The sequence below is a fragment of the Symsagittifera roscoffensis genome, chromosome 9, assembly GCF_963678635.1.
Source record: "Symsagittifera roscoffensis chromosome 9, txSymRosc1.1, whole genome shotgun sequence".
Taxonomy (NCBI): domain Eukaryota; kingdom Metazoa; phylum Xenacoelomorpha; order Acoela; family Convolutidae; genus Symsagittifera; species Symsagittifera roscoffensis.
The window spans coordinates 1,880,945-1,905,413 of record NC_087070.1 but is presented as its reverse complement, the minus strand read 5'-3'; the positions used below and the strand labels follow the sequence as shown (position 1 = coordinate 1,905,413).

General features: G+C 35.5%; 1 protein-coding gene across 1 annotated transcript in view; it reads left to right on the top strand.

Annotated features, from left to right (window-relative positions):
• The window catches only part of LOC134853855 (FK506-binding protein 5-like), an 82,320-nt gene extending 61,173 nt beyond the window's left edge, over positions 1–21,147 (top strand). Inside the window, exons 8-16 of the mRNA XM_063869798.1 lie at positions 11,491–11,619; positions 12,272–12,495; positions 12,792–13,183; positions 13,571–13,716; positions 15,364–15,441; positions 15,845–15,977; positions 18,262–18,443; positions 18,755–18,981; positions 20,754–21,147. Of these exons, the coding sequence (XP_063725868.1) occupies positions 11,491–11,619; positions 12,272–12,495; positions 12,792–13,183; positions 13,571–13,716; positions 15,364–15,441; positions 15,845–15,977; positions 18,262–18,443; positions 18,755–18,981; positions 20,754–21,012 (1,770 nt within the window). The 3' untranslated portion in view covers positions 21,013–21,147. The remainder of the gene's footprint in view (positions 1–11,490; positions 11,620–12,271; positions 12,496–12,791; positions 13,184–13,570; positions 13,717–15,363; positions 15,442–15,844; positions 15,978–18,261; positions 18,444–18,754; positions 18,982–20,753) is intronic.
• Positions 21,148–24,469: the final 3,322 nt, after the last annotated feature.

The window sequence follows — 24,469 nt, the reverse complement described above, 5'->3', positions numbered from 1 at the left end:
ACATTAAAGTTACTTCAAGTGTTGTGATTATTACTGCGGTTCTAATTTTACAAACCTTAATTTGGTTTTTTATTGGTTTTTTGGCTTAAAAATGTTTTATCCTTAATGATTCCGTCCTGTTTTTTTTAGCGTAGTGTCCTTATATTGCGTCGTTTGATGACCGAAAATTTTTTTCGTGTGCTGGTGTAAATAATTTGAAGGGGAGGGGGAATTGAACGTTTTTTAGTTTTAAAGTTTGTTTCGGCTGAAACGGTTACTGTTCAAATGCTTTTGGCTTTTTTCGCGCTTTGTAAGTTTTCTTCCGATGCTCATTTCACTTTTTGTCGTGGCATCTTTTTTTTTGTAAAAACGGGCTCAATATATTTTGTTGCAACTGGTTGTTTCAGCAGTTCCGATTTGTTTTTTTTTTTCATGATTGTATTGCAATTAATGCGAAGCTCCGCTTCGCGTCTGCGTAACAAAAACGAATACAAAAAGAATCCGTTTTTTTTCTCGGAATTTGGTCTTCGCATGTTTTTTTTTCAAATGATATTTGTACAGTACTTAAAAAATATTGAAAATTCTGGAATATAGTGGAGGTTTTTAATATATTCATTTTCCTTTGCGACTATACTGACACAATTTTTGAGCCGAAAACACTTGATGTCATATTCGACCCGTCGCTAAATTTCGCTGAACATTGCAAGCGAGCATCCGCAAAAGCCACGCGCAGACTATTGGTCCTGAAGGCTTTATCCTGATTTTTTTGAGAACAGTCCAATAAAATTTTACTGGTGACATGCTGCCAGTGGAACATCATTAAACAATTTGCAAACATTAATAAATGCTGGTCGCCGCTTGATAATAGGGAGTTAAATTTCCGCCGAAATAGAGACTATCATATCCGAAATTAATACCCATACTCTTTTCAATTATTTTCATGAACGAAGTTCTTTTATCTGTAAATAGCTTCAGAAGCAAATTCATCATAGAAAGCTAGACGGGACATATCAGACGCGCCGCCTCTTGAGGTCCCCCCCTCAGACCACCTGATATCTCCCTGTCAAGTTTCTCCCTTCTTCCACTAAGAGAAACGTATTCCAGTTTAGATCCGGGAAGAGCCCCGGCCTTAGCACGTACCTGCGTTTTGCAAATAGGAAACTAATGCTTCTGAAAAAGAGCTAGTGCCCGTGTGCTTAATTTTTGCCGGCTTAGTCATCATAGGATAAATTTTCTTTTAGTCCAAGTAATCTTACTATATTTTAAGGTAATTCAGATATCTTACTTTTTTTCAACTATCTTAGCAAGTGTATTGCAACCGGGTAAAAGACTTTTGTTCCCGCTTATAACTTTTCACAGAATGGTCAAAATTAGTAACGGTTAACTTAGGTTAAGCTCATAATGAAGTCAATTTTTTTGGGTCACTGACACACCTTATCTGGAGGTAACCAATACGCCTGGGAAGGCAAAGGTCTTGGGTTCAATTATTCCTTTTCAAAAAAAATTGTCCGCTTATTTGTCTATTTATGTTTTGACGGCTTAGTTGACACATCGTATAGAATTGTTTATTTTTTTCTGTACGCATTTTACATTAAAGTTACTTCAAGTGTTGTGATTATTACTGCTGTTCTAATTTTACAAACCTTAATTTGGTTTTTTTATTGGTTTTTTGGCTTAAAAATGTTTTATCCTAAATGATTCCGTCCTGTTTTTTTAGCGTAGTGTCCTTATATTGCGTCGTTTGATGACCGAAAAATTTTTTCTTGTGCTGGTGTAAATAATTTGAAGGGGAGGGGGAATTGAACGTTTTTTAGTTTTAAAGTTTGTTTCGGCTGAAACTGTTACTGTTCAAATGCTTTTGGCTTTTTTCGCGCTTTGTAAGTTTTCTTCCGATGCTCATTTCACTTTTTGTCGTGGCATCTTTTTTTTGTAAAAACGGGCTCAATAATTTTGTTGCAACTAGTTGTTTCAGCAGTTCCGATTTGTTTTTTTTTCATGATTGTATTGCAATTAATGCGAAGCTCCGCTTCGCGTCTGCGTAACAAAAACGGATACAAAAAGAATCCGTTTTTTTTCTCGGAATTTGGTCTTCGCATGTTTTTTTTTTTCAAATGATATTTGTACAGTACTTAAAAATATTGAAAATTCTGGAATATAGTGGAGGTTTTTAATATATTCATTTTCCTTTGCGACTATACTGACACAATTTTTGAGCCGAAAACACTTGATGTCATATTCGACCCGTCGCTAAATTTCGCTGAACATTGCAAGCGAGCATCCGCAAAAGCCACGCGCAGACTATTGGTCCTGAAGGCTTTATCCTGATTTTTTTGAGAACAGTCCAATAAAATTTTACTGGTGACATGCTGCCAGTGGAACATCATTAAACAATTTGCAAACATTAATAAATGCTGGTCGCCGCTTGATAATAGGGAGTTAAATTTCCGCCGAAATAGAGACTATCGTATCCGAAATTAATACCCATACTCTTTTCAATTATTTTCATGAACGAAGTTCTTTTATCTGTAAATAGCTTCAGAAGCAAATTCATCATAGAGAGCTAGATGGGACATATCAGACGCGCCGCCTCTTGAGGTCCCCCCTCAGACCACCTGATATCTCCCTGTCAAGTTTCTCCCTTCTTCCACTAAGAGAAACGTATTCCAGTTTAGATCCGGGAAGAGCCCCGGCCTTAGCACGTACCTGCGTTTTGCAAATAGGAAACTAATGCTTCTGAAAAAGAGCTAGTGACTGTCTGCTTAATTTTTGCCGGCTTAGTCATCATAGGATAAATTTTCTTGTAGTCCAAGTAATCTTACTATATTTTAAGGTAATTCAGATATCTTACTTTTTTTCAACTATCTTAGCAAGTGTATTGCAACCGGGTAAAAGACTTTTGTTCCCGCTTATAACTTTTCACAGAATGGTCAAAATTAGTAACGGTTAACTTAGGTTAAGCTCATAATGAAGTCAATTTTTTTTGGGTCACTGACACACCTTATCTGGAGGTAACCAATACGCCTGGGAAGGCAAAGGTCCTGGGTTCAATTATTCCTTTTCAAAAAAAAATTGTCCGCTTATTTGTCTATTTATGTTTTGACGGCTTAGTTGACACATCGTATAGAATTGTTTATTTTTTCTGTACGCATTTTACATTAAAGTTACTTCAAGTGTTGTGATTATTACTGCTGTTCTAATTTTACAAACCTTAATTTGGTTTTTTTATTGGTTTTTTGGCTTAAAAATGTTTTATCCTAAATGATTCCGTCCTGTTTTTTTTTAGCGTAGTGTCCTTATATTGCGTCGTTTGATGACCGAAAATTTTTTTCGTGTGCTGGTGTAAATAATTTGAAGGGGAGGGGGAATTGAACGTTTTTTAGTTTTAAAGTTTGTTTCGGCTGAAACGGTTACTGTTCAAATGCTTTTGGCTTTTTTCGCGCTTTGTAAGTTTTCTTCCGATGCTCATTTCACTTTTTGTCGTGGCATCTTTTTTTTGTAAAAACGGGCTCAATATATTTTGTTGCAACTGGTTGTTTCAGCAGTTCCGATTTGTTTTTTTTTCATGATTGTATTGCAATTAATGCGAAGCTCCGCTTCGCGTCTGCGTAACAAAAACGAATACAAAAAGAATCCGTTTTTTTTTCTCGGAATTTGGTCTTCGCATGTTTTTTTTTTTCAAATGATATTTGTACAGTACTTAAAAAATATTGAAAATTCTGGAATATAGTGGAGGTTTTTAATATATTCATTTTCCTTTGCGACTATACTGACACAATTTTTGAGCCGAAAACACTTGATGTCATATTCGACCCGTCGCTAAATTTCGCTGAACATTGCAAGCGAGCATCCGCAAAGCCACGCGCAGACTATTGGTCCTGAAGGCGTTATCCTGATTTTTTTGAACAGTCCAATAAAATTTTACTGGTGACATGCTGCCAGTGGAACATCATTAAATAATTTGCAAACATTAATAAATGCTGGTCGCCGCTTGATAATAGGGAGTTAAATTTCCGCCGAAATAGAGACTATCATATCCGAAATTAATACCCATACTCTTTTCAATTATTTTCATGAACGAAGTTCTTTTATCTGTAAATAGCTTCAGAAGCAAATTCATCATAGAAAGCTAGACGGGACATATCAGACGCGCCGCCTCTTGAGGTCCCCCCCTCAGACCACCTGATATCTCCCTGTCAAGTTTCTCCCTTCTTTCACTAAGAGAAACGTATTCCAGTTTAGATCCGGGAAGAGCCCCGGCCTTAGCACGTACCTGCGTTTTGCAAATAGGAAACTAATGCTTCTGAAAAAGAGCTAGTGCCTGTCTGCTTAATTTTTGCCGGCTTAGTCATCATAGGATAAATTTTCTTGTAGTCCAAGTAATCTTACTATATTTTAAGGTAATTCAGATATCTTACTTTTTTTCAACTATCTTAGCAAGTGTATTGCAACCGGGTAAAAGACTTTTGTTCCCGTTTATAACTTTTCACAGAATGGTCAAAATTAGTAACGGTTAAGTTAGGTTAAGCTCATAATGAAGTCAATTTTTTTTGGGTCACTGACACACCTTATCTGGAGGTAACCAATACGCCTGGGAAGGCAAAGGTCCTGGGTTCAATTATTCCTTTTCAAAAAAAAATTGTCCGCTTATTTGTCTATTTATGTTTTGACGGCTTAGTTGACACATCGTATAGAATTGTTTTTTTTTCTGTACGCATTTTACATTAAAGTTACTTCAAGTGTTGTGATTATTACTGCTGTTCTAATTTTACAAACCTTAATTTGGTTTTTTTATTGGTTTTTGGCTTAAAAATGTTTTATCCTAAATGATTCCGTCCTGTTTTTTTAGCGTAGTGTCCTTATATTGCGTCGTTTGATGACCGAAAATTTTTTTCGTGTGCTAGTGTAAATAATTTGAAGGGGAGGGGGAATTGAACGTTTTTTAGTTTTAAAGTTTGTTTCGGCTGAAACGGTTACTGTTCAAATGCTTTTGGCTTTTTTCGCGCTTTGTAAGTTTTCTTCCGATGCTCATTTCACTTTTTGTCGTGGCATCTATTTTTTGTAAAAACGGGCTCAATATATTTTGTTGCAACTAGTTGTTTCAGCAGTTCCGATTTGTTTTTTTTCATGATTGTATTGCAATTAATGCGAAGCTCCGCTTCGCGTCTGCGTAACAAAAACGGATACAAAAAGAATCCGTTTTTTTTCTCGGAATTTGGTCTTCGCATGTTTTTTTTTCAAATGATATTTGTACAGTACTTAAAAAATATTGAAAATTCTGGAATATAGTGGAGGTTTTTAATATATTCATTTTCCTTTGCGACTATACTGACACAATTTTTGAGCCGAAAACACTTGATGTCATATTCGACCCGTCGCTAAATTTCGCTGAACATTGCAAGCGAGCATCCGCAAAAGCCACGCGCAGACTATTGGTCCTGAAGGCTTTATCCTGATTTTTTTGAGAACAGTCCAATAAAATTTTACTGGTGACATGCTGCCAGTGGAACATCATTAAACAATTTGCAAACATTAATAAATGCTGGTCGCCGCTTGATAATAGGGAGTTAAATTTCCGCCGAAATAGAGACTATCTATCCGAAATTAATACCCATACTCTTTTCAATTATTTTCATGAACGAAGTTCTTTTATCTGTAAATAGCTTCAGAAGCAAATTCATCATAGAAAGCTAGACGGGACATATCAGACGCGCCGCCTCTTGAGGTCCCCCCCTCAGACCACCTGATATCTCCCTGTCAAGTTTCTCCCTTCTTCCACTAAGAGAAACGTATTCCAGTTTAGATCCGGGAAGAGCCCCGGCCTTAGCACGTACCTGCGTTTTGCAAATAGGAAACTAATGCTTCTGAAAAAGAGCTAGTGCCTGTCTGCTTAATTTTTGCCGGCTTAGTCATCATAGGATAAATTTTCTTGTAGTCCAAGTAATCTTACTATATTTTAAGGTAATTCAGATATCTTACTTTTTTTCAACTATCTTAGCAAGTGTATTGCAACCGGGTAAAAGACTTTTGTTCCCGTTTATAACTTTTCACAGAATGGTCAAAATTAGTAACGGTTAACATAGGTTAAGCTCATAATGAAGTCAATTTTTTTTGGGTCACTGACACACCTTATCTGGAGGTAACCAATACGCCTGGGAAGGCAAAGGTCCTGGGTTCAATTATTCCTTTTCAAAAAAAAATTGTCCGCTTATTTGTCTATTTATGTTTTGACGGCTTAGTTGACACATCGTATAGAATTGTTCATTTTTTTCTGTACGCATTTTACATTAAAGTTACTTCAAGTGTTGTGATTATTACTGCTGTTCTAATTTTACAAACCTTAATTTGGTTTTTTTATTGGTTTTTGGCTTAAAAATGTTTTATCCTAAATGATTCCGTCCTGTTTTTTTTTTAAGCGTAGTGTCCTTATATTGCGTCGTTTGATGACCGAAAATTTTTTTCTTGTGCTGGTGTAAATAATTTGAAGGGGAGGGGGAATTGAACGTTTTTTAGTTTTAAAGTTTGTTTCGGCTGAAACGGTTACTGTTCAAATGCTTTTGGCTTTTTTCGCGCTTTGTAAGTTTTCTTCCGATGCTCATTTCACTTTTTGTCGTGGCATCTCTTTTTTTGTAAAAACGGGCTCAATATATTTTGTTGCAACTGGTTGTTTCAGCAGTTCCGATTTGTTTTTTTTTCATGATTGTATTGCAATTAATGCGAAGCTCCGCTTCGCGTCTGCGTAACAAAAACGAATACAAAAAGAATCCGTTTTTTTTCTCGGAATTTGGTCTTCGCATGTTTTTTTTTCAAATGATATTTGTACAGTACTTCAAAAATATTGAAAATTCTGGAATATAGTGGAGGTTTTTAATATATTCATTTTCCTTTGCGACTATACTGACACAATTTTTGAGCCGAAAACACTTGATGTCATATTCGACCCGTCGCTAAATTTCGCTGAACATTGCAAGCGAGCATCCGCAAAAGCCACGCGCAGACTATTGGTCCTGAAGGCTTTATCCTGATTTTTTTGAGAACAGTCCAATAAAATTTTACTGGTGACATGCTGCCAGTGGAACATCATTAAACAATTTGCAAACATTAATAAATGCTGGTCGCCGCTTGATAATAGGGAGTTAAATTTCCGCCGAAATAGAGACTATCATATCCGAAATTAATACCCATACTCTTTTCAATTATTTTCATGAACGAAGTTCTTTTATCTGTAAATAGCTTCAGAAGCAAATTCATCATAGAAAGCTAGACGGGACATATCAGACGCGCCGCCTCTTGAGGTCCCCCCCTCAGACCACCTGATATCTCCCTGTCAAGTTTCTCCCTTCTTCCACTAAGAGAAACGTATTCCAGTTTAGATCCGGGAAGAGCCCCGGCCTTAGCACGTACCTGCGTTTTGCAAATAGGAAACTAATGCTTCTGAAAAAGAGCTAGTGCCTGTCTGCTTAATTTTTGCCGGCTTAGTCATCATAGGATAAATTTTCTTGTAGTCCAAGTAATCTTACTATATTTTAAGGTAATTCAGATATCTTACTTTTTTTCAACTATCTTAGCAAGTGTATTGCAACCGGGTAAAAGACTTTTGTTCCCGTTTATAACTTTTCACAGAATGGTCAAAATTAGTAATGGTTAACTTAGGTTAAGCTCATAATGAAGTCAATTTTTTTTGGGTCACTGACACACCTTATCTGGCGGTAAGCAATACGCCTGGGAAGGCAAAGGTCCTGGGTTCAATTATTCCTTTTCAAAAAAAAATTGTCCGCTTATTTGTCTATTTATGTTTTGACGGCTTAGTTGACACATCGTATAGAATTGTTTATTTTTTTCTGTACGCATTTTACATTAAAGTTACTTCAAGTGTTGTGATTATTACTGCTGTTCTAATTTTACAAACCTTAATTTGGTTTTTTTATTGGTATTTTGGCTTAAAAATGTTTTATCCTAAATGATTCCGTCCTGTTTTTTTTAGCGTAGTGTCCTTATATTGCGTCGTTTGATGACCGAAATTTTTTTCGTGTGCTGGTGTAAATAATTTGAAGGGGAGGGGGAATTGAACGTTTTTTAGTTTTAAAGTTTGTTTCGGCTGAAACGGTTACTGTTCAAATGCTTTTGGCTTTTTTCGCGCTTTGTAAGTTTTCTTCCGATGCTCATTTCACTTTTTGTCGTGGCATCTTTTTTTTGTAAATTGGGCTCAATATATTTTGTTGCAACTAGTTGTTTCAGCAGTTCCGATTTGTTTTTTTTTTTCATGATTGTATTGCAATTAATGCGAAGCTCCGCTTCGCGTCTGCGTAACAAAAACGGATACAAAAAGAATCCGTTTTTTTTCTCGGAATTTGGTCTTCGCATGTTTTTTTCTTCAAATGATATTTGTACAGTACTTAAAAAATATTGAAAATTCTGGAATATAGTGGAGGTTTTTAATATATTCATTTTCCTTTGCGACTATACTGACACAATTTTTGAGCCGAAAACACTTGATGTCATATTCGACCCGTCGCTAAATTTCGCTGAACATTGCAAGCGAGCATCCGCAAAAGCCACGCGCAGACTATTGGTCCTGAAGGCTTTATCCTGATTTTTTTGAGAACAGTCCAATAAAATTTTACTGGTGACATGCTGCCAGTGGAACATCATTAAACAATTTGCAAACATTAATAAATGCTGGTCGCCGCTTGATAATAGGGAGTTAAATTTCCGCCGAGATAGAGACTATCATATCCGAAATTAATACCCATACTCTTTTCAATTATTTTCATGAACGAAGTTCTTTTATCTGTAAATAGCTTCAGAAGCAAATTCATCATAGAGAGCTAGACGGGACATATCAGACGCGCCGCCTCTTGAGGTCCCCCCCTCAGACCACCTGATATCTCCCTGTCAAGTTTCTCCCTTCTTCCACTAAGAGAAACGTATTCCAGTTTAGATCCGGGAAGAGCCCCGGCCTTAGCACGTACCTGCGTTTTGCAAATAGGAAACTAATGCTTCTGAAAAAGAGCTAGTGCCTGTCTGCTTAATTTTTGCCGGCTTAGTCATCATAGGATAAATTTTCTTGTAGTCCAAGTAATCTTACTATATTTTAAGGTAATTCAGATATCTTACTTTTTTTCAACTATCTTAGCAAGTGTATTGCAACCGGGTAAAAGACTTTTGTTCCCGTTTATAACTTTTCACAGAATGGTCAAAATTAGTAACGGTTAACTTCGGTTAAGCTCATAATGAAGTCAATTTTTTTTGGGTCACTGACACACCTTATCTGGAGGTAACCAATACGCCTGGGAAGGCAAAGGTCCTGGGTTCAATTATTCCTTTTCAAAAAAAAATTGTCCGCTTATTTGTCTATTTATGTTTTGACGGCTTAGTTGACACATCGTATAGAATTGTTTATTTTTTTTCTGTACGCATTTTACATTAAAGTTACTTCAAGTGTTGTGATTATTACTGCTGTTCTAATTTTACAAACCTTAATTTGGTTTTTTTATTGGTATTTTGGCTTAAAAATGTTTTATCCTAAATGATTCCGTCCTGTTTTTTTTAGCGTAGTGTCCTTATATTGCGTCGTTTGATGACCGAAAATTTTTTTCGTGTGCTGGTGTAAATAATTTGAAGGGGAGGGGGAATTGAACGTTTTTTAGTTTTAAAGTTTGTTTCGGCTGAAACGGTTACTGTTCAAATGCTTTTGGCTTTTTTCGCGCTTTGTAAGTTTTCTTCCGATGCTCATTTCACTTTTTGTCGTGGCATCTTTTTTTTTGTAAAAACGGGCTCAATATATTTTGTTGCAACTAGTTGTTTCAGCAGTTCCGATTTGTTTTTTTTTTCATGATTGTATTGCAATTAATGCGAAGCTCCGCTTCGCGTCTGCGTAACAAAAACGGATACAAAAAGAATCCGTTTTTTTTCTCGGAATTTGGTCTTCGCATGTTTTTTTTTCAAATGATATTTGTACAGTACTTAAAAAATGTTGAAAATTCTGGAATATAGTGGAGGTTTTTGATATATTCATTTTCCTTTGCGTCTATACTGACACAATTTTTGAGCCGAAAACACTTGATGTCATATTCGACCCGTCGCTAAATTTCGCTGAACATTGCAAACGAGCATCCGCAAAAGCCATGCGCAGACTATTGGTCCTGAAGGCTTTATCCTGATTTTTTTGAGAACAGTCCAATAAAATTTTACTGGTGACATAATGCCAGTGGAACATCATTAAACGAACTGCAAACATTAATAAATGCTGGTCGCCGCTTGATAATAGGGAGTTAAATTTCCGCCGAAATAGAGACTATCATATCCGAAATTAATACCCATACTCTTTTCAACTATTTTCATGAACGAAGTTCTTTTATCTGTAAATAGCTTCAGAAGCAAATTCATCATAGAGAGCTAGACGGGACATATCAGACGCGCCGCCTCTTGAAGTCCCCCCCTCAGACCACCTGATATCTCCCTGTCAAGTTTCTCCCTTCTTTCACTAAGAGAAACATATTCCAGTTTAGATCCGGGAAGAGCCCCGGCATCAGCACGTACCTGCGTTGTATTGACCTCGACGTCGGCTCTTTTTCATTTTTTCCACCTCACTCGAGCATCATTTTTATGGAATAACGAGTAGTTGTACAATTTTAGTTATGAAGAGAAGATATTTTTGCGGTGGCATAATTAGGGAGCAGTGAGGAAAAAGGGAAAAAGAGCCCCGACATTTGCCCAAAATGCCCCTTTTATTTCTTCCTCTCACACCACTCTCCATATTTTTAGCTGTTCCCAGAACACCACTGTTTTTAAAACCTAATATACTTGTGGCTTCGTCCGAGCGAATTTGTGACGTTTCTGTGGCTCGGTTTGATTATGTCGGACGCGCCTCATTGGTGCTAAAAACAACAACAGCAGGTTACGCTTTGCCTCGTAAAACTTGAGTTCATGTCGATTTTGACTGAGTATGTGGCAAAATTTGTCAGTTCATTTAAATAGCCAAAAAATACTTGTTTTATCAACTAGGGGCTTAACTGGTTGTCAGTTGAGAACTGAACAGCCCATATGTTGGTCCTTTCCCTAGACAAATGGTCCTAAACATCTCAAATTACATGTAATTGAGCGTAAACTACTTCAGTAACAGAGTCAAGTATAATCACCAGAATTGCTGTCCGATAGTGTATAAACACGCCAGAGTATAAGCCAGCAATCTTATACAACCATATAAACAAGCAGCCATAAAAGCAAGCAACCATATAAACAAGAAACCAACAAAATTTATGTAACAATTGAGCTATTTTGCAGCATTTAATCTAAACTACGTAATTTTTGGGTGGTTTTTGCCATCGATGGAATTCGGGGAGGCCCAGTTTCAACATTTGAACTTTTTTGTAGTAGATTCAATATGCACATATTGAATCTACTACAAAAACATGCATTTAGTACATCGCCTCCAAATTACGTTGATTTAAATGATGTTTCTTAATAAAAAATGCTTGAGTAAATGGTAATTTCAATGTGTTTTTTTCTTAGAGTAAGAATAGTCGAAGATACATTGGGCCGTTTGTGGCGTTCGAGCCTCTCCCGGGCATGCAACTGATGCCTCATAGGAGGAGACCGAAGCTTGACACAGAGGCATTCGACGCTGCGTGTCTCCAACAGGTCGGATATCTTTTTTAAAAAATCTTCGATTGGAGTTCAAACTTTTTATCTTCGGATTAGAGCTCAGTGTTTTGTTTCTTGTAAATTTCCCATCAATTTGTTTGAGCAAAAATTTTATTGTAGTATGGTTTAAGTTGATTATAGGGTTTGAAAAAACTATCTTTGGGTGGAGCTGAAGCCGAAAAATTTACGCATCAGATTTTTCATCATTTTTTTTTTTCGTTTTTTAAGGGTTGTTTATTTTTTATCTCAAATTGTCTTATTTTCTGCTGAGGTGAAAATGAAGCACTCTCAAAGTTGGTTGTTACGTGTTTTAAAACGGTTTTCGAAATTTTGAATAACCGAATTTAAGCCCAAAAATTAAAAACTGATGAAAAGAATCTCATCTAAGTGAAAAGAATGTATTGTTTAGCAATGAACACTGAACGCAATTGGTCATTTTAATTGAACACAACCGATTTTTTTGAAGTTTGGTGGTATTTTTACGGTTTAAGGATGCGAATCATCTGAGATCTAAAAAATGATGCGTCAAATATGGAAATTTAAAAAGGTTTGCATTGTTAAAAAGGTTGAAAAGGGAGCGATATAATCATTGCATTATAAAAGACTATTTAGAGTTACGATGATAGATGATAAATACATTTTTTTTCAGGACCAAGAAGTATCCATAAGCACTGTCTTCAATGAAGAGCGCAAAGTTGTGACCAAGCGGAACCTTCACGCGCTTATGAAAGACTTCACACTGACAGATGGTCAAAATGAGACGGAAGGAGTTCCGATTGCGTATCTGAAACAGAGGCATGCCTCCAAATCCAAACAAACAGTTGGACTCACTGTCAAAATGAAGAGAGATTCTAGTTTTGTCGGATATTTGAGGTATTGCTGAGCTATACCGATTTTCAAAAAAACCGAAAAAAGTGGAAAAAAAACTATCTAATTTTTATAGGCTTTAAAACAGATGTGGTTTTATGTTTTGCGAAGTTTTTTGCAGTTTATGAAAATTGAGAGAAAATCAAGACGGTTGCTAAGTTATGTTGCAACATGTTCATTTTCTGGTGCAATTCCAATGATTTTTTGAATTATTCAAAATTTGCCGTGAGATAACTAAGATGAAGTTTTGGAAAGTTGTATTGATAGTGTGGACGCATTGACAAAACTGTCTTCTGTTTCAGAGAATTAATTGTTGACTCTGGCGAATCTTCTGACGATTCAAATGATTCGAAGAAACATCCAAGCGATGATCTGAAAAATAGTGCGGACAAAGTCAAGTCTTCAGAAATGAAAGAATCCAATGTTGTTCCTGAACCTTCATCTGATGTCGATGAGGATGAATTGAAAGTGGTTCAACCATCATCGGAAGTTATCGAGACTCAAGATGCAGGTTTAAAATCAGACAAAACGGATGTCATCAATTTAGCAGAAGATTCAATTGTTGTATTGGATGGACCTTCCGAAAATGAAACTGAAACACAAGATGCAGTTGAAGAAAAATATGAATTGCAGAAACTGAATTTCAAGGATATCAAAGAGTTAGATTTGTTCCTTCTGCAGCCCACAAACTCTGGTACGTATAATTTTTTTAGGTCTCAAATCAGTAAATCAAAACATAATTTGTACCGTATTATTTACAACTCGTCTTCAATGATCGAGTTTTTGCTTTTCGCAGCGTCCAAACACGATGTAATTGATCGAGTTCTAAAAACAGTTGTACTTTTTTTTCTGTTGTAAGAAAATGTCAAATCGCTAATGCAATTGTTTCTATTATCAAAATTTGTTGTTCATGATCAGTAGCAATGAACGTTTCCATCAACATTAATTACCCAACTTCAAATATATTTTGATCTTCATGCATATACTTGCAAGACAGCAGTTTTTTTTTACTTTTTTTTTAAACAAAAATAGGTATCTTTGAGAAAACATAGTAAAAGAATTGTGATGTTTTATGATTTAGGTTCTCGTAAGTTTTTGATGCGTGGCAAGTACATTCGGATCCGACACTATGGCGAAGACAAGTCGTGGCTAGACTATTTCGGCAGCTGGCGCAAACTGCCCCTCCCCGACTGCCCCTTATACAGGAGACCCGTCATGAAGCTAGAGGTGGGGCACTTGAGTTATGTTCAGTTAAGGCTAATTAATACAAAGGGAGTGATATACATACTAGATTTTAGCCCTCAACTGAAAACTGCCGTTTTACCGCTAGTTTATACGTACAAGCAGTTTTTGATTTTCATGACAGATATCCACATGGACATTAGGCTCTTTCCACTCCCTTCCCCCCCCCCGCCTTTCAAATTTTCTTTTTTTTTATAATGGGTCTACATGAAATTATGGCTTAACGCGTAATGTTATGATGTAAGGCATGAAGAACAAATCGGAACCAGTTCAAAACAAGTATTTATTTTATCTTATTATATTCTTGATAATTATCCTTGTAAAATACTTAGAACTAACCAATCATGATACATGACTAAAACTTACCATTATTTGTAAGGCGGAAACTATTTATAGTTTCAGTCAGAGAGCAATAAATTTAACTGAGCAAACTGTTGCTCTTCCTAAATTCAGTTCTTGATTCGAAACCTCGCAACAATACCAGTATACACTAGATCTATTGAGAGTAGGAGATATAAGAGTAAGATTATGATTGGTATTAGACTAAGAAGTTGGACGAACCTATCCGGCCGAAAATAAGTTAGCGTGATGAACAGATGGTGTACCTTATCCGAAATTACTCTATGAGAAAGCCACATCGGACTACTTAAACTCAAAATCTGTTCTCAATTGTTACTTTTATCATCTTGTCAAGTTTCATTGCATTATGTCAGTGTGAATCATAGATGAAATCAAAGATGTGTAGTTTACTACTTAAACACTTCCTACAATACAGTTCCAAATCAGAAGCGTTCTGATGATCATTCGTTCGATTAAACTCATATACGAACATTGTTTAAGAGTCGATGAACGTAGATCAGACTCTTATACGGGTCGCGATGATTTTTTTTCGTTCAGGCTCAAATTTAATTTTTCACGGTTTGACTTTTGATTTCTTTTTGAGTTCAGTACATTTCCATTGTTGAAAGGAAGGCAGACTCCGTTATCAAACAGCAAAAAAGTAAATGACACGAAAAAGGGATCGACTTCTAGTTTCGAAAGTGGAATTTATTATCAGATTTCACAGCGAAATAGAAATTTTACTTATTGAATCAGTTTTCTCAAATTAGGTTAATTGTGTCAAAATTTGCCAATCAACAAGTATTCTGGAAATTCAAAGAGCTTTAAGGGTATCCGTTTTTTCTTTGAGGTTCGAAAAATGAGTTCTGTGTTTGTTCAGGCTCAAATTTAATTTTTCGCGGTTTGACTTTTGATTTCTTTTTGAGTTCAGTACATTTCCATTGTTAAAAGGAAAGCAGACTCCGTTATCGAACAGCAAAAAAGTAAATTTCACGAAAAAGGGATCGACTTCTTGTTTCGAAAGTGGAATTTATTATCAGATTTCACAGCTAAATAAACATTTTACTTATTGAATCAGTGTTCTCAAATTGGTTAATTGTGTCAAAATTTGCCAATCAACAATTACTCTAGAAATTCAAACAAAGAGCTTTAAGGGCATCCGTTTTTTCTTTGAGGTTCGAAAAACAAGGATCTGTATTTGCTTTCTGTTTACTGGCGCTCATTGACTCTTTTCTAACTGTTTGTTGGTTGTGTTTTTCTCTTTCTAAATGTGTGTGTGTTGTTGTTGTTCAGAAGTTCTTTGACTACAACGAGGAGGATGACTTCTACTCTGACGTGGAGGAGGCGGGAGAGAGTGTGGACGAATCAGGGGTGAGTAATGAGAAATCAAGTAAAGAAATCCATTAATAGTAAAGTAACTGTTATGCCTAAATAATTTAAAAAAACAAGGGGCATTCGGTGTTCCACTTGTCACCCAAAATTATATGATTCGGCAAGACTTATCACTTCTTCTGGAGAAGTTCTGGGGCGGTTTCTAATGGCAATATGAGTTTGCATTTTGAATCATGTAATAAAGTACTTATTCAAGTATGAAAGCACACATTTTGAAACGGGAATAAAGTTTTAGTGATTAAATGATGTTTGGAGAGATGGTGATATGGTTTTGAATTGCAGTAGTAGTAAAAGACCTTAAACTGCTGTTACACAATTATCGAAAACAATTAACTGAGTGATATTAAGGTTAATTAAAGTTACTACTTTTTTGTTGTGTTAGGACGAAGTAGCAGCTGGAGGGAGTGGCGCGGAGGATGAGAACGAGTACGACTACGAGGACGAGGGCTTCCTGGTGCCCCACGGATACCTCTCGGAGGAGGAAGGAGGAGAGGGCGAACAGGCCGACACAGAGAGTAAGTCACCTCGCTATAGTTGAAAACCTGATAAATTCATTTAATATAGTTTAAACTGACTGAATTGCATCGTGATTTGTTATTTCGGTGGCCGACTGTTTTTTTTTCATGAAGCAGCTTTTCAATTCCACAGATAATTTTTGATAGGTGTCATTTTTACATAAGAAATTGACAAAGTTAAATAATCTCACTGAGTGCTGATGAAATTAGTTTTTCATTGATAATAAATAAATTTATTTTCAAATTGGTTGTACAAAGTTTGAAACAATCATGTATACAGTTTTTTTAGTAAAGGCAACCCTTTGCGATAAACCAATTTTTCTAAAAGATATTTAGGGCTGAGAGTTTTTCTTGAACTCATGTTTTTTTCTAGTTCAACTGGTTTACAGCGTTATCTGTTTTTTTTTTCGAAAGAACATAAAATTTACTATAACTGAAGGCTTTCTACAATCGTCAGGTTTTTAGGTCTTGACAAAGAATGAAGCGCTTTCAACTCACTGTCTTCAGCTTAAAATTTTAGTCCAATAAAGAAAATCTCCGACAACCTTTCATTTTAGCGTCAAATGGGGAGTTATGAATATCAATTGAGTCTTTATGAAATATGTTTCCTACATCCTAACTTTTCTCCAAACGCTAACAGAGTCCCAGATTTGCGACATCTTTTTTCTTCTTTCTTCTCTGTTGATCTTCATATGCATTGCCACCGCTCGCACTGCCGTCTTGGCAGGGTAATCGGGAATCGTGTAGATAAGGTTGTTGCTTAATCGAGGTTTTCGTAATTGAAATCTTAATTCAACACTTTCGATTTAAAATTAGTTTTGAAGAATCGAAGTTATAATTCGACTGGCTGCTTGTCCTAATTGAGCTTCGAGCGCGATTGCGCTTTTGAAGAGCAAGTCTTATCTCCGAACTGTAGTTCGTATGCGTTTGTTATTTTTTTTGTGTAGTATTGAGTTCGTTTTAGCAGTTTTTTGTTAAGGATTTTTGAAAAATGTCCAAAAAGAAACTTTCGACACGTTTTTTGCCTGTGTTGAATAATTTACTTTTTAAAATATGGTTCTTTGAGTGTTTTGAATCTCAAAAACTAATTGAATTGATCTAAAAAAAATAGGCAGTGCCGAGGAAAAGGAGTTTTCATGCGAGTTTTTGTCCGTCTCGCAAAAGTCCTACTGACGCACTTGTGAGAAAAAAAGGAAAAATTTTACTCTTGCGGTTTGCAAGCGTTATCAAACCGGAATATAGACTTTTTGCGGGTTAACAACTAGTTTAACAGAATCTTTTGAATCATTTTACTTTTCTTTGCTTCATATGAAGTCAAAAGTCAGTTGTTAATTCGCGCATGTAGTGCGTTAATGCCTATAAAGTCAAAGGTTCGAATACGGGTACTTTCTGTTTTTTAAGCGGAAAAATTGTCCGCGCGTCAAAAAATATTTATCGCATTTCTGTTTGTCTGTTTTTGTCGGCTTAGTTGCCGCAGAATCATTTGGGTTATTTTTCGGCCTTTTGAATGCTCCCATTCAAGGTAATTTTGGTTTCAGGTATTTTTCGTCCTTTTTTGCAATTTTTAATTTTTATAACTTTTTTTTGACAAAAACAAACGATTTTTTGAAGGTATTTGTTTTTGTTTGTCTTTTCATTTGCTGGTAATCATAGTTATGCATTTTTGTATCGAAGTGATGGGAAACTCCGCTTTGCCTCTGTGTGAAAATTGGATGAAAACACAAAAAATCATAAAGCTATCAATTTAGATTGAAGTTGGGATTGTCTTATAGAGTCGATGAACGTAGTCAAGATACTTTTATAGGGCGGGATAGTTACTTTTCAGGAAAACTCGTAAAATCTGTTCGCGCTCAATTTGGTTTTTTTGGCGGTTTGACTTTGATTTCTTTATAGTTTAGTTTATTTTTTTGTTAAAATGAAGTCAAACTTCATTATCGAACTACAAAAGTGTAAATGTCACGAAAAACGTTATTGACTTCTAGTTTAAGAAGTGGAAATCATTTTCCAGATTCACCAGCGGAATAAAAGCTTTACCTAATAATCCAGTTTTCTTGAATTGAGTTAATTTTTTATCAAAAAATTGCCAATTTGAAATCTATTATATATTTAAATGCGGGCTTCACTATCTCGCCATGTTTAAGCTTTTTTAACGTATTTTTTGCATGTTCAACATTTTTTAAATTTTAACCCGAAGGTAGATGAATTTCGAAATATTGAGGTTTTTTGTAAAATCGGCAATCGCTTTGAGGTTTTTATAAAATCCTCCACATGTGCTTATGTTCAGACCTGAAGAAGCAGACGAAGGAGTGGGAGGCGAGGTTCAAGAAGAAGTGTGTTAAGATGGTGCCTAGGATGGTCGGACCCTACTACCTCTCGGCAGACATGGACCCCAGCAAACCAGTTGAGTTGATCCAGTTGTCCGCCGTGTTCCTATGCGACACCTCACAACCCATTCAAGTGTTCTCGGTGAGTGATTCATGTTTGTACATATGATAGGCTGCTCTCGGAAAAATGTGAGGGGAAAAAAGGGGAATCGATAAAGTTAATGAAACGATCAAATTGCCCTCATAGATATATGCAAAAACTCAATTTTACTTGCACGATTGGTAGATTGTTAAGCAATAAATAGTTAAAATATCGAATATGTGAGTGTATGTTCTATCTCGAAAAATAGGGAAACTATGTTTTTTGTTTCAAAACATTTAAAATGAGCCTCGCCGATTTATCACGGATCATGATGGGCATCGAACCACTGACCCTCCGTGTGCTGGGTTTAGACTGACGACGAGCAGTGTCGTGCTAACAAGGACAAGTTAGGGCAGAAGAAGAAGAATGGGGAGGGAGAGAATGTGGTGACAGTGATTCCGAAGGCAGCCATGCCCAGCCTCATCCGGTTGGTGCACGGGAACACGAAGGGACTCAAACTGCTGGTGGAGGAGTTCAGGGCATTCTGGGCCAAGGAGACTGAGACCCTGGAAAACCCACAGGGAGACAATCTATCCAGGTCTCTTTTTATGTTCTCACCTCAAACGTTGTTCTTCAGAATTAGATCAGATTTAGTGTAGACTATTCCAAATATTTGGGTATCAGTATAATATGCCGAGAAAGTTATGCAATTTTTGTATAACACTGGCATATCACAGATGAAAAATGATGCAAATTGAAGGGCAAATGACCTAAGCTTTCGGTTTCTGCACACACGGTTAAATCAACTTATTCGCTAGACAATTACCCAGAATAGGTGTTGTTCATCTCTTTTGCAAAACCGAAGTTGACAACGACTGAGATGATCATCACTGTTCTGCTTGTATTTTTTCAAGCATCATGGTAGGCCTCCAACCTCCAAACTGTGGTAATAAAGGCACAGGCCTTACTACTTATCTGTTCAGCACATGTCTACAATCGTTTATTTTAAATAGCTCATTTATTTTATTTTAAAAAAATCGTTTTTTGCACTCTTTGCCAATCAATTCTCGCCCGTTATAAGATAAAAATTGCAAGTTATTTTCAGCTTATCAAGGGTATTGCAATCGTATAATAACTTTTTTCCGTAAAAAGCTTTGTTCATGGGATCTCCAGTTTTTGGGATCTCCAGTTCGAAGCCAAGTTGCACTTTGAACAGCTGTAGTCCTGTTTCTAGAGCTACTGAGGTGATACTGGGTCTACAGTTGGAAGGTTTTTTCTAAATTTTAATTTAATTTTTTTTCATGGATTTTGTCCCAATGGATTCGTCAGATTCATGGATTTTGTCCCAATTTTACCGGCTTTTTTGCCGTGTTTTTTTTTCGGTAACCTTTCAAATAATTTTTATAACAATCACTCAGTTCATTTCGAAGAGCTAAAAATACTTATTTCATTCTTATATTTCTATACACGATAATTTTTTTCTGCTAGAAAAGAAAACAATTTAGAAGATTATCTATTGGAATTTTTTTTGCCTCATATTTTCAGTTTTATCGATGCATGGTTTCTGATTTGATTTTTTGATGTGAAAGTTTGTGTTATTAATTATAAGCAATTTAGCGTCATAATGATGGACGGATTCAGAATTTTCCTAAAGGAGCCTTTGGCCCCATCATCTAATAAATTTGAAGGGTAAAGTTTGCCGAAACATCGATTTTTAAGTCAATGCCTTTCAAAAAGCTCACTAAAATGGCATTTTTGACATGTGTGTTCAAATATTTGTCTGCGGCGGAGAAAGTGCTGTCAAAAAGGGCGGTTATGGTGTTTTTGAAGAGCTCAGAAAGATAAGAATGCTCGAAAAAAAGTCTAAACATTTATTTTAAAAAAAATGGAAAATCCTGTCCACAATTATGTTTGATAAATTTCATTTTAACTCAATTCAAGTTTCGCTGTAACATCGTGTTTTTTTAATTTATCAAAAAAATTTTACAAATTCCTAGTAAATTTGACTGGACTGTTTTGTCGACAAAATGTGGGTGTTTCTAGATCAATTTTTTCGCAGAATTCGACTTGTTTTTTTTAAAATTGTTGTTTGAACATAGTTCAAACAACGTTTGAACGTAGTTATTTTCGTTAACCGCCGTCATTTTTTATTGTAATTAATTGTTTTTTTTTGTGGTATAGATTGATGTATTTGCGCCAGTGTATTTAGCGGGGAGGGGGGGGGGGGGCTCAGGAATTCGGCCCCCTGCCGACCTAAAGGGTCACCTCTTTGTACTATTTTGAGATATCCATTTGTGGTGACGGACCCTAAAATTTTTCTAGGGTGTTGCAAACTCATCGCTCTGAGTAATCTTTGAATTTATTTTGTAGGAAGAAGCTGGAGATCAAGATTCTGTCGATGGCCGATCGAGAGAAGAGGGAAAAAGAATTCGTGAAAGTCTGTTGGTACGTCAGCAAAGAAGTGCTAAGACAGTACAGACTATCGAAATTGCCGGTGCCTAACCCCAGTTGCAACTCTACCACTGGAAAAGAGAACCAGAAGGAGGAAGATAAAAGTACCACACCTGGTATCAAAACTTTCGACATTACCGAACCTCCGAGCAAGAGAGCCAAAATCGCAAACCACTGATGATGGTTTTTGTTTTCGATGCAATAACGAACACATCCGATGCAATATTTTATTTGCTAGAACTATTTTGGAGTTGTTTTGTGAAGATTGTTTTAGAATGCGTATGTTGATGACCTACTGGTTTTAATTATTATTTTTGAGTTTTATTTGCATTCTTTTTGCCAACGATTTGAAAACTAGTCCGACTTGAAGATAGAAGTAAAATGCAACTTAATCAGCAAATATTAATTTCGGCCCAGTTACTATAGCTTGAGTTTTCTTTTAAGCAGCGGGCATACATTTTTTTGTAGTTATAATAAGAAAGAAAGAATTGATTTCTCCACAGAGTTTTGGTTATATTTTTAGAAGCAATACAGAATATCATCAAATTAAATAAATTGGAGTAGATAGACAAAAGGCACCTTGAGTACCCACTGAGAGTATATCCGGCTTAAATAACATAATCAAACATAATCAATTTAGTAAACAGAACAAAAAAAATACAACTTTTTCGAAACGAAAAAGTCAAGTAAGTACTTAAAACTCCAATTTCGAATAGCTAAATAGATGGAGGTATATAATACTGAATAAGTGGTCACTGCACTAGACAAGAAATCAGTAAAAAATTATCATAACAATTTTTAAAAAATTCATTCTCCCAAAAACTAGAATAAATAGGAGGATGAAGTTCCAGTTTAGAATTGGAAGGCTGAGGATAGTATTATAGCATTTGCTCCTAAGCTACATAGTTTTTCTATGTTGATTTTTTTAAATTTCGAGAAACATTGCGATTTCTCAAACAAACTGGAAATATTTAGAGGATCAAGTTCCAACCTAGCATCGGAACTCCGTAGCGAGGAGAGTCCGTAGCAATTGACCACATAATTTTTTGACCGCCGCGACTAATTTTTCTTTTTTCTACTGTTCACCTAAGTAAATACCGAATGGAACACTTGCCATAAATAGGGTATTTAACATCATGCTTTAGGCTGATTGCAAAATGTTTTCTGAAACAAAATCTTAATTCATTGATATGCTAATCTGTCAGTGTTCCGACCAGACTGTCTCTAAACTTAGTGTCAAGTAACTAAAGTGTGGCCCCAGCATTAGTACGGCCAGTGCCCATTCAGTTCACAGAGTGATCGGTCAGTGATTAATTAGTACCAGCAAATTAAAATCAGTGCCAATTTTTTTTTTCAGTGCACTTGTTTACTAAATATTTATTCAATAAAAAAGAAGGTCGTTCAGTAATTTGAAGGCTGATTCTTTCGCCTATACTCAGATAGTTCCGAACTATTTCTTCTCAAAGTCAGTTTTTTTTTCAATTTAAAAATTCTGTTTGGAGTAATTTTGAGGGCAGAATATTTCGCCTCGCTTAACAAATTCGCGCTTCCGCGTTCCGAACCATAGATGGATTTTTATAACTGTTCGTAAACTAGTCCACCAATTCAGCCAGATTGGCAATTTCTCAGCACCGACAACTATATCATAAAGGATATAATTAATTTTAAAAAGTTCATTAGAAAAAAAAATTTCCGTCAAAAAACTAATGTTGGCTGAACAAAAGCTATCCTGAGCAGAAAAATTCTTTCACTTTTTTCTATGAAAGAAAAAAAGGAAAGCTAACTAAAAGAAAAGTTTGATTGGGTTGAAAACTATGCCTGATAGGTCTGATACACTAAGTAACTTGTAAGCAAGTTGGGCGGAACTTGAATTGAAAAAATGTCCATAGAAAACACCTTTTTAATTAATCAACTTTTGTAAAAAATAATTGATCATTGACAAGGAGGAGCTGAAACCATAGTTGTTACAGAAACGAGACTCAACAAAAGCTTTCACTTTAATGAACGTTGCATTCAAAATTCATTCAATTCGTTTTTTACCCATTCCGAAGAACTCAACAAAAACCGACCATAATGAGCATTGCGTTGAATGACTGTTCATTCAGTTATCAATTAAGCCTTATAATGAATAGCTATCTGCGCTAATTTTGATTTCTGAATCCTTATATCAACCAACTCGCAAGTTCAGAACTTCAATTCTATTTACTGATTTTCAACTTCTTTTCCAATTTAACCATTTTTTGTAAATTACCGAGCGTTTGAAACTTGGGATAATTATAACGAGATAGATTTTATCCTATTAGAGCGTAAGCGGCAAAAAAATTTCTCCAAAACCATTGAGGGGGACAATTTAGTCGTAAAAAAAATATAAAACTAACAAAAATGTATCTAAATGTACCTAAATACTGTTATAGGGAAGAAAAAACGAAAAAATATTCTCAGTTTTTTTTTAAGATTTTTGACTGATTTGTCTATTTTTCAATCAAAGATTTTTTTATCCTCAGTTTAAATTCCAGTTAGAAACATTATTTTTTCGTTACGATGCGAGTAAACTTGTTTTGGCTTCATGAGTTACGTACATGATTGACTCGATGAGTTAATACGGCTGAAACTCCCTACAAATTGAATTAAATTTGACGCTCTAAGTAATCTAAGAGATGAAAAAAACTATCAAATTTACTGCATTTTAAATTGAACTTTTGCTATGGGAGCTCATTCAAAAAATAAGAAGCATTTAATATTTTTTGGTTCTCTTATGTGTTTTTAGACAAGTCACTTATAACTCTTTTAAGCAAAGCCACATTAAACAAAGATTGCTGGTTTCTGTTAAGACCACATTCATATATAACTACAAGAAAAGTTTTTCCTTTTTTTTCATATGTTGCAATGAAAAACTAAACAGATAAAAATTTGGTGACTTAAATATGGTCACAATTTTTTATATAAAATAGATAAAAACAAAAAATTGAAAAAAAATGTTATAAACAAATTTTGCACAATAAATTAACGTTTTTTTAGAAAACGTAAATTGCCAATAAGGCGCTAAATGAAGCTTTCCAAACAAATTTTTCTTTGAAACATAAAAGTTTTCCTAAGCCTAAACGGCCAGTTTTTGTATCACGAAGGTTGCTCGATCGCTTTACTTGCGCGAATTCAGACTAAAACTCAAAAGCTCAAAACAAATTTTTGAAAGATTTTAAATTTCTTTCGAATCCGAATCACATCTGAAAAGGCTTCAATATGATATATCACTCGATCTATTCTGATGATTGTTTGTGGTAACTGATTTTGGGTGGAAATGAAATAATGATAAAACTAACAAACCTGAAAACAATTATTTTTTACTTTTTAGGCAGTTATTATCTGCGTTTTTTTCCGTAAAAACCATAGATCGATTTGAAAAAAGACCAACTTACCTGTAACTTAGCTTATTTTTTCACCGGCTGCAAAATGTTTCTCTCTTAAAAGCAACGAGCACCGAGGAGGGTTTCGAACTGATATTCAATATCTGGGCTGTTTGGTATTTTTTCCGTCGATCGACTTTCAAATTTTTTCTACAGCCTCATTTGACGCCAATATATGCTCATTTTGAATTTAGGGCAACCGCAAAAAAATGCAATTTGACAGCCAACACT